We start from the raw sequence: 21,025 nt of genomic DNA, 5'->3' as shown, positions 1-21,025 counted from the left end.
AAATGGTGGAAGTAAAGGAAAATACTCAAATCAACATACCATGACCATGAGGAAAAGATAAAACATTTGGTAAATTCACATCTTCAACTATCACAGGGTCCAATCCATGGTCATATGGACAGAGATCACCACGCATGCAGTAGCCTTTCTCTGGTGAAATAAAGTAAAACAAATATTTACATACATTTTATAGGAATTCATGTAACCTCATGGAAATATCTATCTAATCAATAAATTGATAGAGAGCGAGAAAGAAAAAGGAAGAATCTACAACAAAATCAGAATGAATGAGGTAACTAGAGGAAAAGTGAGTGAAATAGAAAAAGGGGAGAATGTCTAGAAACCAATAATTTGCAAAGATACTTTGTCAAAAGTACTCTTGTGAAAATACTACCAATGTTTCAGAAATGTATTGTCTAGCAAGTGATTTGATCTGTGACTACGTGTTGAAAGTAAAGCAATTATAGCACAGAAGACCATATTAGCCATTCAAAAACATACAGAAGACCATATTGGCCATTCAAAAACATACAAAGAACTGTTAACTAGTGTCATTGACCAGATAACAGATTTTGAGTATTTTTGAATAGCAATATGTTTTCCTTGCTGTAATTGCTTCCCTACACCTACTTTTTAAAATGTAATATTCTTTGATCATCATTTAATGTCCACTCTTCCATGTTGGCATGGCTCAGACAGAATTTGTTGAGGTAGATTTTCTATGACTGAATGCTCTTCCTGTCACCAAACCTTGCCCATTTCCAAGCAAGGTAACATTTCCCCATAGCCAGACGCGTTTTTCATGGAAGACTGAAAATGAACAACATTGCTTGCATGACAGTGAAGCTAATTTACAACTATCACATGATGTCAACACAAGGGTACACACACACAGAGTTAGATACTGTGAAGTTGTAGTCGATCATCAGCTTTGAACAAATAAACTCCACAAGTAATTGAGTACTTTTTCGCCTGTTTGGACAACCAAAAATATACATTACATATACACATAATTTTTCATCATCTGACACAAGATCACCTCTCCTCTCAAAATTCCTTCTCTTGCAAGTAACTTGGTGACCCTGTCAGTGCTGGTGCCGAGTAAAAAGCATCCAGTCCACACTATGAAGTGGTTGTCATTTGGAAGGGCATCCAGCTGTAAAAGCCATGCCAAAACTGACCACACCTGTGCTAGTGCCATGTAAAAAGCACTGTCCACTCTATGGGGTGGTTGGTGTTAAGAAGGGCATCCAGTAATAAAACCATGCCAAAACAGACACAGTAGCCTGATGTAGTCTTCTACCTGGCCAGCTCTATCAAACCGTCCAACCCATACCAGCATGGAAGACAGACGTTAAATGATGATGATGATATATATTGGGTCATCCTATAAATGTTTTTTATACTTTTTTTTATTTTTCACGATTAAGATAAACAAAGTTCTTTTTCAATCTAAAATATACTCTCCTTCATTTTCTACAATGCTCTTCCATCTATCTGGTAAACTTGCAAGGCCCCTCTTCCAAAATTCACTTGTCTGTAATGAAATATACTCTTCCAGTACTGTTCTGACCTTATCTACAGACTTCATATTTTGCCATCCAAATGATTTTGAAGACTGTGGAATAGATCATAATCAGATGGGGCAATGTATGGCAAAAATGGTGGGTGAGGCATCGTTTCCCATTCAAACTGTTCCAGCCTTTTGGAATGTCATCCTCGCTGTATGTGGTCAAACACCATATGTGGAAAAACACCTTTTGTCTTCAAACCAAAGATGGTCGTTTTCTTCTAGTGTTGACTTAAGCCACTCAAGATGCTCACAGTAAATCTCCTTTGTTATTGTTTGCTTTGTGTTTAAAAGTTCAAAGTGAAATAAACCTTTCATATCCCACCAAACAGATAACAACACCTTACGTGGGTGAAGACCTTCTTTAACCTGGGATGCCCGTGTTTCTCCTTTCCTTATCCATTGTCTTCAGCGCTTAACATTTTTATAGAGAACCCGTTTCTTATCACCAGTCACCGTTCGGTCCAAAAAAGGTTCATTTGTGAGACGTGATAGCAAAGAAGAGCACACATTCACTCTCTGCGGGTGATTAGACTCAGAAAATTTTTGACGAACACTGTGATCCAATTTGTTGACTTTTCCGATGGCATGCAGGTGCCAATGAATGGTTGAATGGTCAAATCCAAGCTTTTTTGCTAGTTCCTCAACAGTTATGATGGGATTTTGTTCCACCAGAGCTTGCAGGATGGCCTCATCGATCTCTACAGGTCTTCCAGGATGAGGCTTGAGTTCTTGGTCGTAGTTTCCAGCTCGGAATTTCTGGAACCACCACAGACACTGGATTACGCTTATTGTCTGATCCCCATACACTGCATTAATATTCCTTGCACTTTCGATTGCACTGTTACCTTTATTGAACCCATAAAGGAAATATGCCGAACATGCTCCTTTGTCACTTCCATTATAACTTTGAAAAAATAACTGTTAAAATCATACTGCACTCTTCAAAACATGCACTATGAATAAGGACAGGGTAAAATTACTACCTGTTTTTATAGTAAGTTGATGCAGATAATTTATCCCGTATCTTTGACTTTTAGTTCATCCAATTGAAAAAATAAAATAAAGGTGGGTAGACAAAATTCAAAACCAAAAAGGAAATAATTCACCATCACAAAAAAGTGATGAAAGGTGCAGGGAGCACCAGCATAGCTAGAAATAAGAGTCAAAGATTATGAAACTAACAAGATAACAAATGACTATACAGCAACATCTCTTTTTAGAGAGACACATGGCAGCATGATTAAGAAGTTGGTTTTCCCAACCATGTGATTTCAGGTTCAATTCCATTATATGGCACCTTGGGCAAGTGTCTTCTATAGCCAGCAGACCAAAGCCTTCCAAGTAGACTTGGTGGAAAAACTGAAAGAAGAATGTCATGCATATACACATGCATGTGTGGGTGTTTTTCCTTGTTTTGACATTGTGTGCTAGATGTAAGCAAATGTTACTGTCTTACAAGTGGAATCTTTGGCCTTTGTTTCACAATTGCCAAACAAACATGTCCAGTCGTGAAGGAGTGTTGTCTTGCTTTTGCCATAGGTGAGGGGTGGCAACCAGTAAGAGTGTTTGGCCAGAGAAAATTTAACTTAATAAATTCCATCTGACCCATGCAAGCAAAGAAAAATTGGATGTTAAAAATGATGATGAATCAAAATAACGAAATAAGCCAAACTTAGGGAGATAAAACATGTAACTTGTGTCTTTGACCATCTTACATTCATGTTTAACCCTTTATGGTTCAGATTACTCTGTTAAATGTAAGACTTTTTTCACTCAAATCGTTTTGAATTAATCATACGTTATCTTATAGCTTTGAAGTTTCAATGGTATGATAGTTTATTCTTAGAATGTCAATGTAGGTTAGGTGTGAGAGGCTAAATATTGCCAGTTTGAATGTAAAAACATGTAGGATATCTGGGCCGGATATGGCCGGCTTAAACACCAAAGGGTTAAGTGAGGTGCAAATCAAATTAAATACCATATTATAGTATAAAAGCACAATTAACAAGAAAATGTTTTAAAAAAAGTCACTGCTTACCATCATAGTCTCTGCACCGTGGACGGTTGCTTCCGATATTTAGAGGTGGTGCCGATGAAGGCGGTCCATCAGAAGGAGTAGCAACAGGAGTGTTGCGGTTCGTGTCCCAATGAGAGACAACAGATATAGCACTGCTGACAGTAGACACTGAACTTGAACTTGGCACTTGAACATTAGGTGGTCCCACATTATAAGTATTATTGTCTTGTAAAGGAGTCGAACCTCTGCTGTCAGCATCTTTACATCCTGAAAGGTAAATGTCAAACAAATGTTTGTTTTGTTTTGCTTTTTTTTTTATAAGTGTTTTCTCAAGTTTTCTTTTCCTTTAAGGTTAAAGCATTTTCAATTTTGGTTTAAATAATTTTAACAGATTTAATATTGGCTTCATTATTATTAACATTTTGCTGTAATAGTATTTATCTTTTATTATTTCTTAATTTTATTGTTTTTTTTGTATGCTTTTGTTTCTAAGAAGAAGCAGAAGGAGCTATAGAGCTTATTCTTTTATTTGTTTCAGTCATTTGACTGCGACCATGCTGGAACACTGCCTTTAGTTGAACAAATCGACCCCCAGGACTTATTCTTTATAAGCCTGGTACTTATTCTATTGGTCTCTTTTTGTCGAACCGCTAAGTTACAGGGACGTGAATACACCAACATCGGTTGTCAAGCGATGGTGGAGGGACAGACACGGACACACGACGGGCTTCTTTCAGTTTCCGTCTACCAAATCCACTCACAAGGCTTTGGTCGGCCCGAGGCTATAGTTGAAGACACTTGCCCAAGGTGCCACACAGTGGGACTGAACCCGGAACCATGTGGTTGGTAAGCAAGCTACTTACAACCAGTTACAAAATACAGAAATTAGTTTGGTTAATTTCAGGTCACAGTTAGATACTTGATGGAAACACATAGTAGACAGGTAGTGGTTTGACAAACAGTGTTACAGTTCTGGAGTATTAAGAGAGGGAGAGAGACAGACAGACAGATATTGTGTTACAACTTTGAAACATTGGGAGTGGGATGAAAAGATATAAACTTTGAGTTCTGAAATACTACTTGAGAGAAACAGACTATTGTTACTGTTTTGGTGGTAAAGTGGGAGTAGAGGGGCAAGACAGACTCTATGTTCACAGTTCTGAGATATTGTGAGATAAAGACACTGCACTACAGTTCTGATGTGGATGACATAATTGACTCCACAACTTGGCGTTTTTTACTGACCATAGAAGAATGAAAGGCAAAGTTAGACCCAACACAATGAGAACTCAGAATCAAAAGGAACATAATCAAATACAGCAAATTATTTTGTTTGATTCACAACCAATTTTGCCATTGTTTCTAACAAGCACAAGACTAGAAATTTAGCAGTAAAGAGTTAGTCAATTAAATCAACCAAAATGCTTAACTGGCACCGCACCTGTGATGTAATTTGAACTCCAGGCATAAAATGATGCCACTAAATACCACAAAGTATTTTGTCCAAAGCTTTAATAATTCTGCCAATAACAACAATTCCAAGATCGGTATTTTATCGTCTCAACCCCAGAAGGAGTTGACCATGGAAGGATTTGAACTCAGAATGTAAAGAGTCAATAGAAATACTGCAACACATTTTGTCCTATGTTCTAATAATTCTACCAATCTACCATGCTTTTTATAAAAAATAATAATGGTTTGAAATTTTGGCACAAGGCCAGCAATTTTAGAAGATGGGGTTAGTCTAATATAAACCCCAATACTCAATCAGTAATTATTTTATCAAATCTTAAAAGGTGAAAGGCAACATTGATTTTAGCAGCATTTGAACTCAGAATATAAAGCCAGAAGAAACACCACTAAGCATTTTATCCAACATGCTAATAATTCAATCAGCTCGCCACCTTAATAATAAGCTATATAACCATTACTCATCTTAGGCACTTCAAAATAATTTGTGAGAACATTGATGAGAAAGAAAAAGTTACCTCGTGACCGCGAACGAGATCGGGAACGTGTTGGTGACCAGGACCGGGAACGTGAGCGAACACCAAATGACCTTGTTACCGGACTTCTTGAACGATCCCTATCTCTGTTTAAATCTCTACTTGGACGGAGTCTCTCCCGGGACTTCCCCTGCGGGCTTTTAGAACGAGATCGCTCCCTACTACGTCGTCTGTTGAAGCGCCTGTCATCGTGCCGACGCCTGCGATCATCTCTGCAAGAAGAGCGAAGATATAAATAGTAGTAAAACATAATAATAAACACAAAATATCAATTCTAATTTTTAGCCAAGTGGAAATTAAAAAAAAAAAAGAAAAGAAAAAAAGATTGTAAAAAAAAAAACGTGGTAACTGCTGATAAGCTTGAAGTTCAAACCCTATAACTGCTAAACATTGTGACTATACACTAGAGACATCAGTATCATCATTTTAACGTCCACTTTTCCATGTTTGCATGGGTTGAACCGATTTTACTGAAGCAGATTTTCTATGGCTGGATGCTCTTCCTGTTGCTAACCCCCGTCCTTTCCAAGCAAGGTAATGTTTCCTTGTGGCTAGACATGTTCTTGCAGAACAATGGAAATAAATAACACTGCTTGTATGATAGCAGCACTCATATATAACTATCACATGATGTCAAGACAAGGAGACACACACACACACACACACACAATGGCCTTCTTTCAGTTTAGCAAATCCACTCACTAGACTTTGGGTGATGCAAGGCTATAGTAGAAGACACTTGCCCAAGATACAATGCAGTGAGACTGAACCTGGTACTATGTGGTTGGAAAGCAAACCTCTTAACCATATGGCCACATATGTGCTTAATAACAATAATATTAATTAGCATTGTTATCTTACAGAAGACTCGAGTCTTTGGATTCAATTCCTTTGCACCACAATCTTGGCAATGCTATTCCTCTTTGAAGCCTTTTTAAACAGAAGTTAGGACCTCACTCGGTAAATAAAGATCCACTGTCACCATTGCTACTGTATGTTCTGCTTAGCACGAAGACATGGCAACTGAGATGTCAGAAATGGAACTTTTAAACATTTGCTTAGAATCGAAGCAGCAGATCTGACGATAGCTTTCAACTACTGACCAAGTTAGGTTCAGGGTTTAAATTTTGCTGCTATGCAATTATGATGATGTTTTATCAGCTCTGCTTGAACAGACCTTTGGTTGAAACAGAGCTTATCAAATACTTAGAAAGCAACTGCCAGGTAAGTAATACAGATATGCATATACAAAATTCTTAGTTTCAGATGTAACTTCCAGCACGTGATCAGTGTTTTGGCTGCAACCATATTGATTTAATATTGAAATTTCAAGCTGATTTATTGATGTTATTTCGCCTTGGGTCAGACATATGATCTGAGTCTAAACAACAATGAACAGACCTAGAAACAAATATATTTCAGCTGTAACTTCCCATCTTATTTTTAGATGTTGAATAGCTAAGACTACTTTATCCAATGTATCCTGTTTTTAGGATGCCAGCGTGTGATTTGAAGGATATTTAGTTGCTCTTTCTTCCAAGCAGGAAGAGGCAAGAACTCTTTTTGGAGTCCTGTGATACAACATGAATTCATCTCCCCTTTGCAAAATAATGAAATTGATAGTCGTACTATCAAAATGTTTCTTCGGGGAAAATACAGCAGCTGAGTTGAGCAAGTTGATATGTAGAAGTTTCATGCGGAAATTAAGACTAGACTTGGTTTTATTAAAACTTTATCACCAGCACTCCTCTGAAGCTATTTTTAGATGTATGTGCAAGAGAAGATAAGAGGGAGAGAAAGAGACAATCAATAAATATTTACCCAGATCTTCCACCCCTCGGACTTGAACTGCGAGATCGTTTTTTGCGATGTTCTTTATCTTCTTCAGTGGGACCCTATCAGAATAAAAACACAAATAATACATAATGCATTAGATTTACAAACATACACAGACAATTCCTGGAGGAGAGGATTTACAAAAGACGTCAATTCTTCAAAAAGCACCCTGAATAATACAAAGCTACTGTAATGTTGATAATATTTTTGTAACCAGGTGAGACCATTTCATCCCATGACACAATATCTCAACATATGCACCACATATAGTCACAGACTGATGTTGCAGCCTCTACACGGTTGCATCATCTGCTACAAACAATCCAAATCTTTCTCAAATCAAATCCTACCATCTTAACAATTTAGCATTCAGGTTATTCTGTCAAATGTAATGATTATTCATTCACAATGTTTTGAATTAATCAGGTATTATCTTGTAGCTTTGATATTTCAATTATGTGTATGCTTATTTTTAGAATGACATTGTAACAGAAGTGTGAGAAGCCAGATATGGCCAATTTAAATGCTAAAGGATTACGGATAAGGATACATTCAACAACATAATCTTTTATACACAAAAAGATGAGATGGTCATGGTTGGAACCACCTTTGTTCATAAGACTTCCTCAATACGAGCAGGCATGGATAAACATCAACCAACACCCAATATAAAGTTTAGTATCTTCACCAAAATTTCCACTCAGCTACTGCATCAACAAAAATTGTCATGTGATCACAGATAAGAGCAACTGGTTGTCAGCATGACAACACAAGACTTACCAATAAATATTGTAAAACCTGTTACTACAAATTCTTCACCTAAACATTCACCGAGTGTAGATACTGTACTCACCACATCTGATCCATCAGGTACTTTGCGTTTTCTGTCCAGCTTGCTAGAAGATTGACTGCTTGAAGTGGTGCTGTGGTTGCTGATTTGATTCACCACATTGTTATTGCTGCTGCTGTTGGTGGTGGTGGTGTTGTTGTTACCAGAGTGGCTGTTACTAGTCGTCTGGTTATTGTTTGTCGGCGCTACAGACACACCAACAGATGACACACCATTGCTAGAATTGGTGATATAGGATTTTGTCTTCAGAGCTTCAAACAGACCATCTACAAACGTCCGTGTCCCTGCAACAATAACAAAACATAATTAGAATTCATATTTAGTGATACTACAACAAGGTCCAGTTTTTGTTGCAATCAAATTCGATGACTGGCATCCGTGCTAGCGGGGTGCAAAGAGCACCATATGAGTGTGATCGTTGACAGAGCGACTAACCGGCTTCCGTGCCAGTGGCACATAAAAGGCACCATTCAAGTGTGATTGTTACCAGCGTCGCCTTACTGGCATTTGTGCCCCATGCTAGTAGGGTGCTAAGAGCACCATCTGAGCATGATCGTTGCCAGAGTGGTTAACTGGCTTCCGTGCCGGTGGTACGTGAAAGGCACCATTCGAGCATGATCGTTATCAGCGTCACCTTACTGGCACCTGTGCTGGTGGCATGTGTAAAAAGATTCGAGCGAGGTCATTGCCAGTACCACCTGACTGGCCCCCGTGCCAGTGGCATGTAAAAGCACCTACTACACTCTTGGAGTGGTTGACATTAGGAAGGGCATCCAGCTGTAAAAACTCTGCCAGATCAAGATTGGAGCCTGGTGCAACCATCTGGTTCGCCAGCCCTCAGTCAAATCATCCAACCCATGCTAGCATGGAAAGCGGACGTTGAGCGATGATGATGATGTAGTAGCTTGTGTGCCCCAGTGCCTGAGAGCATTGCTAATGGAGTACAAGCACCTGATAGCAGATCAAAGGATAGAGGCCAGGCTAATATGGACCACCTCTCCTCAGAGGTTGAAATGGATTTGCAAAGAGCCAACATCCATACATAGAAAAAAAGCAAGTTACAGAAATGTCAATGACAATTAAAAACAAAGAAGACCAAGGGGAGGAAAAACAGCCCAGAGTGAAGAAGAGTAGAGAAAGGCCATTGATGGCCTCTGCTCCATGGAAAGCAAAGGAGTTAAGTAAATAGTTATGGAGAAGATTTCACACTGGTATTGACTAAGAGTTTTGTAGCTGTTTGATAAACAGAATTACCCATTCAATTAAGATCATAAAGTAAATGGGTAGTATTCCAGCTATTTGTATCATCATCATCATTTAGTGTCTGCTTTCTATGCTGGCATGGATGAGACAGTTTGACAGAAACTGATAAGTTGGAGAGCTGCACCAAATTCCAATCTAATTCGACATGGTTTCTATGCCTGGATGCCCTTCCTAATGCCAACCACTTCAAGAGTGTAATGGATGCTTTTTTACGTGCCACCGGCATGGGAGCCAGTTATGTGACACCAGCATCAGCCACAATTATGATTATCTTTAACATAAACCTCAGACAGGCTCAGTGTATTATGACTGGCTATTTCAATTACAGGTACAATCCTTCATTTTGTATTATAATAAATGGCTGAATTTTACACATTAACTTTTGATTTACAGGTACAGACAATCCAACAGGCTTCTGCTCTTTCCATCTACTTAATTTCATTTGTAAAGCTTGGGTCAATTCTAGCTATGGTAAAAAAAAAAAAGACTTGCTCAAGGTGACAAACACTTGGATCAAATCAAACACTACTTGAGTGAGGCAAACTTCTTTACCATCCAGCCATACCTGCACAATTTTGTTATATATATATCAGCTGTCAACTATTAACAAGATATATACTTACATCGATCATAACATTGATAAATTATATACACTCAGCTTGTTGTGACCTGGTATGTATGATGAAGGTACTATTTCGGTTACCAACTAAACTTTATTTTCATTCACATATTTGCATTACAAAATTTTACATCATAATCTTTCCCGTAAGTCAACTATCATAAACATTTTATATGACGACGACGTCACATTTTCTGAGTGAGTACCTTAAAAGACATCCATCATCATGACACACACCTTCACTCTCTCGCACACATGTCCATTTCATATACACATACATACATCTTCCACTTTCTCATCTCCTTCATTTTCTGCTCTCTCTCTCTCTCTCTTTCTCTCCCCCCTTTTTGATTTCTCTTTTCTTTCAATTTCTGCTCTTTTCAAAGCATAAAGAAATAAATTTTTACAGAATGAGCGACAGAAACACAGAATGAGAAAAAAACAGGGAGACAAGATAAAGAAACAGAGACAGAAAACAAGTTTCTACAGGTGAAGGTGAAAAAAAGCAAGCACAAAAGGAGGGGGAAAGTGGGAGAGAAAGAGATGCTGAAAACCCCAGAAACGAGATCAGATAGCACAATTTTCAGGTCATTTTCATTATCGTCCCATGTTTCAATGCATGTGTAGAATTAGGCATTATCTCCCTCTTTCAATTTCTTATTATAATGTATGGAAACCTTATGCTGCCAACATGTTTACAACTTCACTAACTTCATTTCCTTCTTTTGGAATTAAGAAAGATATGCAAAAATAACTTCCTTTGGCACACACACACACACAGTTAAAGTTCTGTATGAATTATGTTATTTCTTGCTGTGTGCTAAATTACAGCTCAAATTCTATGGAAATTACCTTTTTCTATTCTGTTATTCCTATTTGTGATGAGCATATTTTAAAACCTGATCTTTCACTTAAACTTAAAAGAAAATTATCCCAGAAATCCTGTCCTTTACCTGCCGTTTCTGGCATGACCAAGATGACATCTGCACCCCCCCCCCTCTCTCCCTCCCTTATTTCTTTCCTCAATTTACTCACATCCCTATGTTTTCCATACAGAAGATTTACATTTTATCCAAAATCAGGTAGCTGATGGGTGGCTGAGGTGGGGGGAAAAGGCATTCAGTATTTCTTTCAGAAAAATTAAACTTTGAAAAACAAATTTTATTTCCTAGATTCGTAATCTCTGTATTTTTCCACATGGATAAAAAACAAAATTTGAAAAACTGTTAAAAATTAGGAAATTCTGGTGGGGAGTGGGGAAATTATAATTTTAAAAACGTGATTTCTGAGCAAAATCATATTAACCCCTTTTATTTGATGAAAGAGTACATAGTTTGTGATTCTTCTTAAGAACATAAATCACTTTCATGCAAACTGTACCCATCCCACTTCACTTCTGGACAAACAATAACTTCCATTACACCAGTAATCCACTCCACTATATACCAGCTAACAAAATGCATTATGCTTCACTTAACATATGTTGAAGTGTGCAGTCTGCCCAAACATTACAGAGACAGTGCTTTTCACAATGAAGTAGCTTTCTTTCCATGTACCTTACTTTCTGCAATACAGACACCTCTGTGCCCTCATATGTCATTCAATTCTTTACATCCGTAAGTTTAGGTCATTTTGGGAACAATGTTAGGATTTCGTTCTAATCTAAGCTGCCATTCTACATGTTTTTGGTGTCATCAATTTCAGCATTGCTCATTATAAAATGACCAAAAAACATGTTTATAAATAAGAGTCGTTTGCTCCACACTCCTCGTGAGCCAATTCTGCCCATACGAAAGAAACAAATAATACAATGTGGCTGTAGGTCATAACACCCGGGCAACACCAGATGCACTGACAGTTATAAAATCAACTTACTCTGTTGGAGGAAGACGTCAAGTTGATCGATGAGATTGTCATTTAGTTCGTTTTCAGGTTTATCTTTCTTCACAAGTGCAACTACATATTTAGCAAGAGCGGCAGGGTCAGCATCACATCTATGAAGGAAGGAAACAAAAGTCATGAAATTCAATTTATTACCCACTATACACAAATTCAATTATTACCCATTATACACAAATACAACAAAAGGTTGCAAATGAGAGATTCTACAGTCATTTGACTCGCTAGAAACAGCAGCAAAACCCCCTCCAAATCACGTCTTACAGCCTTAATCCTTTAACATTCAGATCACTCTGTCAAATGTAATGCTTGTTTATTCATACTGTTTTCAATTACTAATGCATTATCTCATAGTTTCCAGATTTCAGTGATTGGTTATTTTAAAAATAACATTGTAGTGTAAATATGAGAGGCTAGATTTAGCAGATTTGAACATAAAACCAGTAGAATATTTTGCCCGGATATGGCCAATTTAAATGCTAAAAGGTTAAACAAGGCAAGAATAACATTTCACAATGTAGTTCTAGATACTCCCAACTACAAATGACAGGATAGTCAAGGTTTGGATGTTTTCAATCATAAACCTGCTCAAAATCTACACTGATATGGGGTCAAGAAGACACTACATAGGCTACAAGTTTGGCTGTGGTTAAATTTGCTTTACAGCCACACAGTACTGGGTTTCATACTACTGCATAGCACTCTGAGAAAGTATCTTGAGTCATATCATTGAATTGAACAAAGCTATGCGATTAGAATTTGGTAGCTGGAATATCATTTTAACATCTACTTTACTTTACTCGCATATGTCTGATGGAATTTATCAAATCAAGGCAGATATCCTCCTGTTGGCAACCCTCATCTGTTCCCATACAAGGTAATATTCTCCATAGCTGGACATGCTTGTACAGAAGATTGGAAACAAATGATACCTATTTCTTTATTACCCACAAGGAGCTAAACAGAGGGGACAAACAAGGACAGACATAGGTATTAAGTCAATTACATCGACCCCCAGTGCATAACTGGTACTTAATTTATCGACCCCGAAAGGATGAAAGGCAAAGTCGACCTCGGCGGAATTTGAACTCAGAACGTAACGGCAGACGAAATACGGTTACGCATTTTGCCCGGCGTGCTAACGTTTATTTATGAATATCACATTATGTCATGGCAAAGAAGCACAAACACCCACATACACACATATATGAAGGCCTTCTTTTGGTTTCCATCAACCAAATCTACTGTGACCGGCTCGAGACTTCAGTAGAATACACTTGCCTGCAATGGCACAGTGAGACTGAACTTAAAACCATAAATATAACTGAGAAGCAAACTTTTTAACTATACAGCCATGTCTGCACACACACACATACATATATGTATGTATGTATATGTAATATATATAATATATGTGTGTGTGAGTGTGTGTGTATTTATACAAAGCACACTGTATCTCTACTTGTCATAGCAGGCAACAAAGGGTAGGTGACAGGAAGGTCATGCAATGAAAAAACAGGCCTCAACAAGTCTTGTCCAATTTGTTAGCATAGAAAACAGGACATGAAGATGATGTTTACAACACACACACACACACACACACACACATATATATATGTATGTGTGGAGGCGCAATGGCCCAGTAGTTAGGGCAGCGGACTCGCAGTCATAGGATCGCGGTTTTGATTCCCAGACCAGGCGTTGTGAGTGTTTATTGAGCGAAAACACTTAAAAGCTCCACGAGGCTCTGGCAGGGGGTGGTGATCCCTGCTGTACTCTTTCACCACTCTTTCTTCTATTGGCCTGCTCGCTTAGCCAGCGGGGTGGCGTCATTCGAAGGCTAAAACAATGCGAACGCATTGTGACCAGCGATGTGTAACGACATCTGATGGTCTGGTCGGTCACTTGATCACGTGATATATGTATGTATATATAAGCACAAACACGGCTGTATGGCTTAGAAGTTCACTTTGAATCCATATGGTTTGGGATTCAATCTCACATCACCTCTTGGGCAAGTGTCTTCAACAATAGCCACAAGACAACCAAAGCCTTGCGAACAAACTTGCTAAATGGACACTGAAATGAAGCTAGTTGTATGTGTATGTATATATATATGTGTGCCTGTATGTCCTTGTCCTGACAATGCAAGTATCGTCATCATAGAAGTGGTGGTATTTGAAATGTTCTATACAAACATACCAAGACTGGGAGGAAAATATTAACTTATTTGGAAATAGGTGAGGGTTAGTGACAGAAAGAGCACCTAGAGGTAGAAAATCTGCCTGTAAAAATTTCGTCTAACCATGCAAACATGGAAAAGTAGATGCTAAAACAACGATGTATGTATATGTATGTATATATATATATATATATATATATATATATATATTATATATATATATATATATATATACCGGAGTAAACACATAAATGTGAAACAAGGTGGAAAAAAGAGTACTCAAATACCAGTGGTAGAGTAATATGCTTTATTTAAAGCAGCAGAAAATTCAACAAAACCTGTTACTCTGAGTTTCACGTTGCCGTTCATTGGACAGTTTTTGCTAGATTCTAGCAAAAACTGTCCGATGAACGGCAATGTGAAACTCAGAGTAACAGGTTTTGTTGAATTTTCTGCTGCTTTAAATAAAGTGTATATATATATATATATATATAAACATACACACACACACACACGCAGATATATCAAGATGTCACAAGCACAGACTTTCCTCATCTGACATATTTACAAAACATTATACAAATATAATATAACCTAATTACAGAGACAAATATAAACATCTGTCCATAAATATGTGATTTAAAAGTTAAAAGTAGAAAATTATTTGTGATATAAACAACGGAGTAGAAAAATAACATAAAATATAAAGTCATAAGAACACATTAACAACAAATAGTTGGGACATAAGCAAAAGACAATCAGCAAAGTCTACAATAAAAAATATAAAACAGAAGCCAAAGAGGAAACCACTATGTGATTGCTTGATGTGCTAGAAATAGCAACAAAACCTCACTCAAATCACACCTTACCAAAAAATATGTATTGTTGATATATTGCAGTCTGAAATACTCTTAACCTTAAAAAAAATAATAGAGACAACCACAAGTTGAATTCTGGTGATAGGTCTACTGGGGTTAAACAAAAACATCAACATTAATGATAATGATCCATAAATAAGCTAACTCTGTTTTTGTAACAGTGTTTGGCAATAATTCTTTTCCTGGATAAGATGCAGCTAACTTCTCAAAAAAGGCATGGTTATAGATGCAGGTATGACTACGTGGTTAAGGAACCTGCTTTACAACCACATGGTTTCAAGTTCAGTCTCACTGTGCAGTACTTTGTGTAAGTGTCTTCTACTATAGCCCCAGACCAACCAATGTTTTGTGAATGGATATGGTAGACAGAAACTGTGTGGCAGCCCTTCATTTATGTGTATCTGTGTTTGCATTTGTCCTGCTACACTGCTTGGCAACCAGTGTTGGTTTGTTTATATAGCCATAGCTTAAGAATTCAGCAAAAAAAAAGAACCTGATAGAATGTGTACTAGAGTCAATTTATTTGACAAAATCCCTTCAAGGCAGTGCCCCACCAGGGCTGCAGTCCAATGACTAAAAGAAGTAAATGATAAAAAGAAGACACATAGTTTCTGCAACTAGGTGAACTGAAGTAATGTAGGAGAAATGAATAGATTTCAAATTTTGGCACAAGGTCAGCAATTTCAAAGGAGAGGATAAGTCAATTATATCAGAGCCCCAGTGTTTGACTGGCACTTATTTTAACAACCAGGAAAGGATGAAAGGCAAAGTCAACTTCAGCAGAATTTGAACTCAGACCATAAAGACCAAGTAAAATGGTTAGTGCAGCATTGGGGTGAGGATAGGAGGGCACATTATAGGTGACAAGACAGGAGAGATTATAGAGTTCAATAAGACAAAGTTGGAGTTCCATGAGATTAACCAGCTCAGAAGGACAGAGGCCATTGATGAAGAAGTAGAAAGGGGTTAGAGACTGTGTTAGTGTAGAACTTTTACACCAATCTTTCAAGTGGTCTTTCTTTTGATCTCTATATGTATCACAACACCCCCATCCAGATGTGGGAGTATTACCTCACTGTTGAGCTCACTTGAGTTTTGTAGAGGGTTAGTTATTGCTAGGAAGAGGGAACTAAAGTATTTTTTGGTTCTGAAGAGGGATAAAAATTACTCTTTGAGATGCAGCCTTGGCAAAGAGAAATCTTCAGTAATGATGCAACTAGCATTTGAAGTGATCATGAGTGTTCATGTTCTAGGCAATGTTTTCTTGAAATATGCAGAAACTGCGTTTTTATGCAACACGTCATATCATTGACGGATGTTTTCATAGTCTCTGTTCATGACGATATAGTCTCTAAGATCAGGTACAGTCTCTAAGATGGTAGTTAGGTACAGAAGGTTAAGAGAGGAATGAAGAATAATATACCACTCTATAGTCAAATATGACTGAATGAGATGGATAGAGAATATATGCAAGCATACCAGTGATACATATATCAAACATAGTTGAGAGCTTTGCTAATGTTACGGATAACAATGCTTTCACTAAATGTTTTGAGGGAGAGCCCACAGGAGAGTGATATCAGTGAATAGATCTCTGGTAAATATGGTTTCACAAAAGCACTATCGTTAAGGCACAAGAGATTCAAAGTGCTGGAGAAAGTTGTTGCTAATAACTTTCTCTATCTTTGAGATATTGGAAGTGAAAGATACAGGACAGTAGTTGACAGGTTTAGAAAGGTTGCCTTTCTTATAAAAAGGACACACTAGCAGGTTCCTAAAATTAAGGATATATGCCCGTGGAGAGAGAAAGAGACACATACATTGAAGAGTTTGGTGAAAATAAGTGTTAGCTTTGGGGCATAATATTAGAGGTGAATGGCAGGGAATTTGTTAGGATCAGTGGTCCAGCTGGTTTGAAGCAACTGGAGGTACTTTTGATTTTGGCATACCAAGTATGTGATGAGGATTCTATGGGAATAGAAAAGGAAATTTTTGGAGATTTACTTAGTAACATGTGGACAGCAAATGTGGAGTATTTCTTCACGAATACAATGCACTCAGCCAACATGGGTACAAAGTGGAGGAAATGAGGATTTTAGCTGAGATCCTTTTAAAAAGGGACCATAAAGAATAAGGGGCAAGACATCATCCAAAACAAAAAAGGATGCATTTTTTGTGGTTTGGATGATGGTCTTGCAGGAGTTCTAGTGCTGAGTAAAAGCCATGTTGCGTTTACCAAACATTGTAGCCCATGTTCTTTCTTGAAATGCTACAGCAAAGCTACGAATGAACAACTCGAGAAGAAAATATTGGAGGCTGTGAATTTTTGTTTAGTGTGAAACGTGGAAGGGCATACCTATGAGGATGGTCTTAATCACCTGCCTAGTTGTTTCTGATATTTCAAAACGATGAAGATTTTATGCATTGCCAGGTATAGTTAGTACAGAACTAGCAGAGCACTGACTAGTCATTATGTAGAATGCGAATGTGTGGTGAGTGACCATAAAAAAGTAGTCATCAGACAGTCTGATAGATGCAGAGATAGGGATTGTCCATAAGATTGGACCTTCTGAGAAGGAAATATTGGACAAAGTATTTAGTAGAGGAGGGGTATGAGACTAAACAGAGTTTGCATGAAAGAGAAGCAAATGTATTAAGTAAAGTTGAGTTGTCAGCACAAAGTTTGTTAATTCAGAAAAGCAGAAACAATACATTATGGGTCGGTGACAATGAAGTTTTGGGGAATGAGATGTTTTTTGTTGTTGTTAGCAACACCAGTGTCTCATACTTTAATGTAGGTCATACTAGGCGTTTATAAAGAATCAACTAGTTGAATAGAATTGAAAGATTTTAAGACTTTGAAAGGGCACCAATGTTGGTTGCATTTCATCTTCATAAAGGATTAATAATTGATCAAAACTGAAAGTATTTTTTTTGGTCTTAAAAGAGAACACTAGTTCAGTCTTTGGAATGCAGTTTTGGCAATGTTACTAATATGAGTTTGGTAGGAGGGATCAAACAGTGTGATCTAATATTTGTAGCAGGTTTGAGGGGGTTCGACAGAGATATTTTGATAGGCAGACACAGCCAGTTACATATAGAAAAGAAACTGTAACTTGTCTGTCGCTTTGACTTGCAACCAAATCCTCAAATCACACTCTTCTGTCTTAGAAGAAAGAACACAATGTGATAATGTAAAGCTAGACAATTCTAAATAAAAAAGATGGAGTGGTCACTCACAGAACGCCTTTCGTATCTGTTTGATCAACACTGAGCAAGGAATATTTTTTTGTTGATTCGGTTTGGTTAGACAAGCATACACATATACTATATGGAAATATTTATCAAAAATAAATTCGAATATAAAAATGAAAGGAAGGGAGTTGGGACCAAAAACCAAAAAAGATCAGTGCAAAATTTCAATTTAAAATATAACGACGTTACCATAAAACTGTATCATATATATATGTATAATATAATACGCGCTCAAGATATACATGAATGTTTAAAAATATTAGTATCAAGAATGTCTGGGGAATTACTTCTCTTGATAATTTTTTTTTCTACCTATAATTCTCTCACATCTCTGAAGACGTGGTCCTTGGATTTCTCTGTCGAACCTTTCGTAATTATTTCTGTTAATCTACCTTTTCCACCACTAGTCAAGACCTTATTTTAACAACTGCAGTTCAATCACAAACATCCCTCTATCCCAAAAGAGGATTTTTCTTTCCGCAACGAATATAAAAGACATTCCCAATGAAATGTCAACCATCTCCTACGAAGAAGCTTCGACATACTAGATTTACTAAAAATATCTCTCAAATCACAATATACCGTGTAATCGGCAGTGCAATCCTAGATACATATGTCTAGAAATTAAACGTGACAGTCATGTCCAGAAAATCTATCAGACACCACAAGGCCTGATACAATGCTCAACACCACAAGCCAACGAAGTCGACTGAATCGCTAGAAACAGCAGCATAGCTCCCACCTCAAATCATTCTGCTGCTTAAAAAAGATGGAAGGGGTAAATTGATGCATCACTCTGGAGTACATATACTACCGATATGGCCATAAGTAGAATGCTTTGGGATATAGGTATGCGCGATCAAGGTCGATTTGGGGTTAAGGTTTTTAGTAAATCATGTCCCCTTAATATTTGGGCATTTGGAACCGCCTGTACAATATTTGTGACGCCACTAAGCATTATTTTAAATGTAGCGAGGACAGCTTCTACCTTAGAGTAAAAACGTTTGACCTGTTAAATCAAAAAAAATAGCAGCAGAGTCCTCAAATCACACCTTAGAGCTTTCGATTATGAGTCTGCTGGATCGGAGCTACACAACCGGTTGTTCGAACCGGCAGAAAGACTTCAACGTGGTCGATTGCTCTGTTAGAAATAATAGTTAAATTTACCTTTAATCTCAGCATGCTTTCTACACAACACAAAAAAGGACATGTTGGTTGTGGCAGTTCTAGGTACATGCTGTTGTGTTTGAAAAAAACCCAAAAAACTATAGTAGTGGCTGGGGGAACACCTTTGATCAAGTTTGCTCGATCAAAGCTGACCTTGGATTAAACAACACACCACAAACTGCCTATACATAAATACATAGATATGAGACTAGATGTTGAAATGTAGACAAAACATAACGAAGATCAATTGTCAAAATACAAAAGAGAATATTGAAAAGATGCTTACATGGGGGAAAGGGTTTTTGTCAACCAAGTTTTCAAAGCCTCCACATTTTCGATAATCATCTTTTTCCTTGCTCCCACTTTTCCGATCGGAGTCAGGTTGTACAGGTACAACCAACAACAAAAGGCATATATATCTATCTATCTCTCTCTATATATATATCTCAATAAGGTAATGGAAAATTAAATGAAGGACGGGGGTAACTATATATATATATATATATATATATATATATATAATATATATATATATATATTATATATATATATTAGAGAAGTGTATGTATGTAGAGAGAGGGAAATGAGTAAACCTGTGGCGGTAAAAATAAATAGGGAACCAGGTGAAGTTTTGGAAGTGTATGTGTGTGTTTAATGTTATAGAGCAAATAAATTAAGTGCTATTCGGACATATATGTAGCATGTATAATATTATATTATGCTGTTTATGTTATGTAATATGTATCTTTTCGGTAAAAATTCAACGATGATGTAAAATGAGTCGGTAGTAGGTAACTGCAATGTTGCACACACAAGATGTCCTTTTCTTGTTTGGATAGTATAATAATATAAAGTACAATTATCACATGGTTTTGTTAGGGTTTTCTTCTTGTTTTCTCTTTGAAAAAAAAAAGCCCTAACAGTATGATGCTGATGGTGTTGTTTTATAAAATATATATATACATATGTATGTATACATATATATATATATTGTAAAGGTCCCACAACACACAGTTTACAACATGGCGTTGAAGGGAAACAGCTTCACGTCTCAAGTCTCACCTTCACGAGATTAAACAAACCAACAGACGAGACTTCAGTGGAGTAGAACTCCCAACAACCGATGAGAAAGAATGGTTCTGTGATCCCTCACTATACTAGAAATAGCAGTAAACTCTCCCTCAAGTCACACATCTTACGACCACCATCCTAAAAACTGAAAGACGAATAGAACAATACAAACCAATCTTTCACTTTTAGGTACATATAAGTGCGAGGTTATAAATGAAACCGGGAATATACAAAAATAGACATGGCTATTCAGAGTAAGCGAAACGAACAAGTAATTGCTTAAAAGTAGGCTCTCACGACCGTCATTTCTCAACAGTATCATTGAGTAAAATTATGAAGCTTGCATCAAAGAAAATAGAGCATTTCGTGTACACACACACATTATCCGTAAAACTTTTAAATAAGAGTT

The 21,025-nt window shown here is 37.2% G+C and overlaps 1 protein-coding gene across 3 annotated transcripts in view; it reads right to left on the bottom strand.

Annotated features, from left to right (window-relative positions):
- LOC115218495 (RNA-binding protein 26) overlaps positions 1 to 20,816 on the bottom strand; it is a 54,090-nt gene extending 33,274 nt beyond the window's left edge. For 2 of the 3 annotated variants that reach the window (XM_029788347.2, XM_029788348.2), the window contains exons 1-7: positions 19,832 to 20,816; positions 12,040 to 12,158; positions 8,286 to 8,566; positions 7,418 to 7,491; positions 5,579 to 5,808; positions 3,612 to 3,857; positions 40 to 150 (exon numbers count right to left, since the gene is read on the bottom strand). In XM_029788347.2, coding sequence (XP_029644207.1) covers positions 40 to 150; positions 3,612 to 3,857; positions 5,579 to 5,808; positions 7,418 to 7,491; positions 8,286 to 8,566; positions 12,040 to 12,158; positions 19,832 to 19,890 — 1,120 coding nt within the window. In that variant the 5' untranslated portion in view covers positions 19,891 to 20,816. The remainder of the gene's footprint in view (positions 1 to 39; positions 151 to 3,611; positions 3,858 to 5,578; positions 5,809 to 7,417; positions 7,492 to 8,285; positions 8,567 to 12,039; positions 12,159 to 19,831) is intronic. The other variant, XM_029788346.2, reaches the window with a different exon arrangement.
- Between the last annotated feature and the right edge of the window lie 209 nt (positions 20,817 to 21,025).

The sequence above is a fragment of the Octopus sinensis genome, linkage group LG13, assembly GCF_006345805.1.
Source record: "Octopus sinensis linkage group LG13, ASM634580v1, whole genome shotgun sequence".
NCBI lineage: Eukaryota > Metazoa > Mollusca > Cephalopoda > Octopoda > Octopodidae > Octopus > Octopus sinensis.
This window is presented reverse-complemented; position numbering and strand designations above follow the sequence as displayed.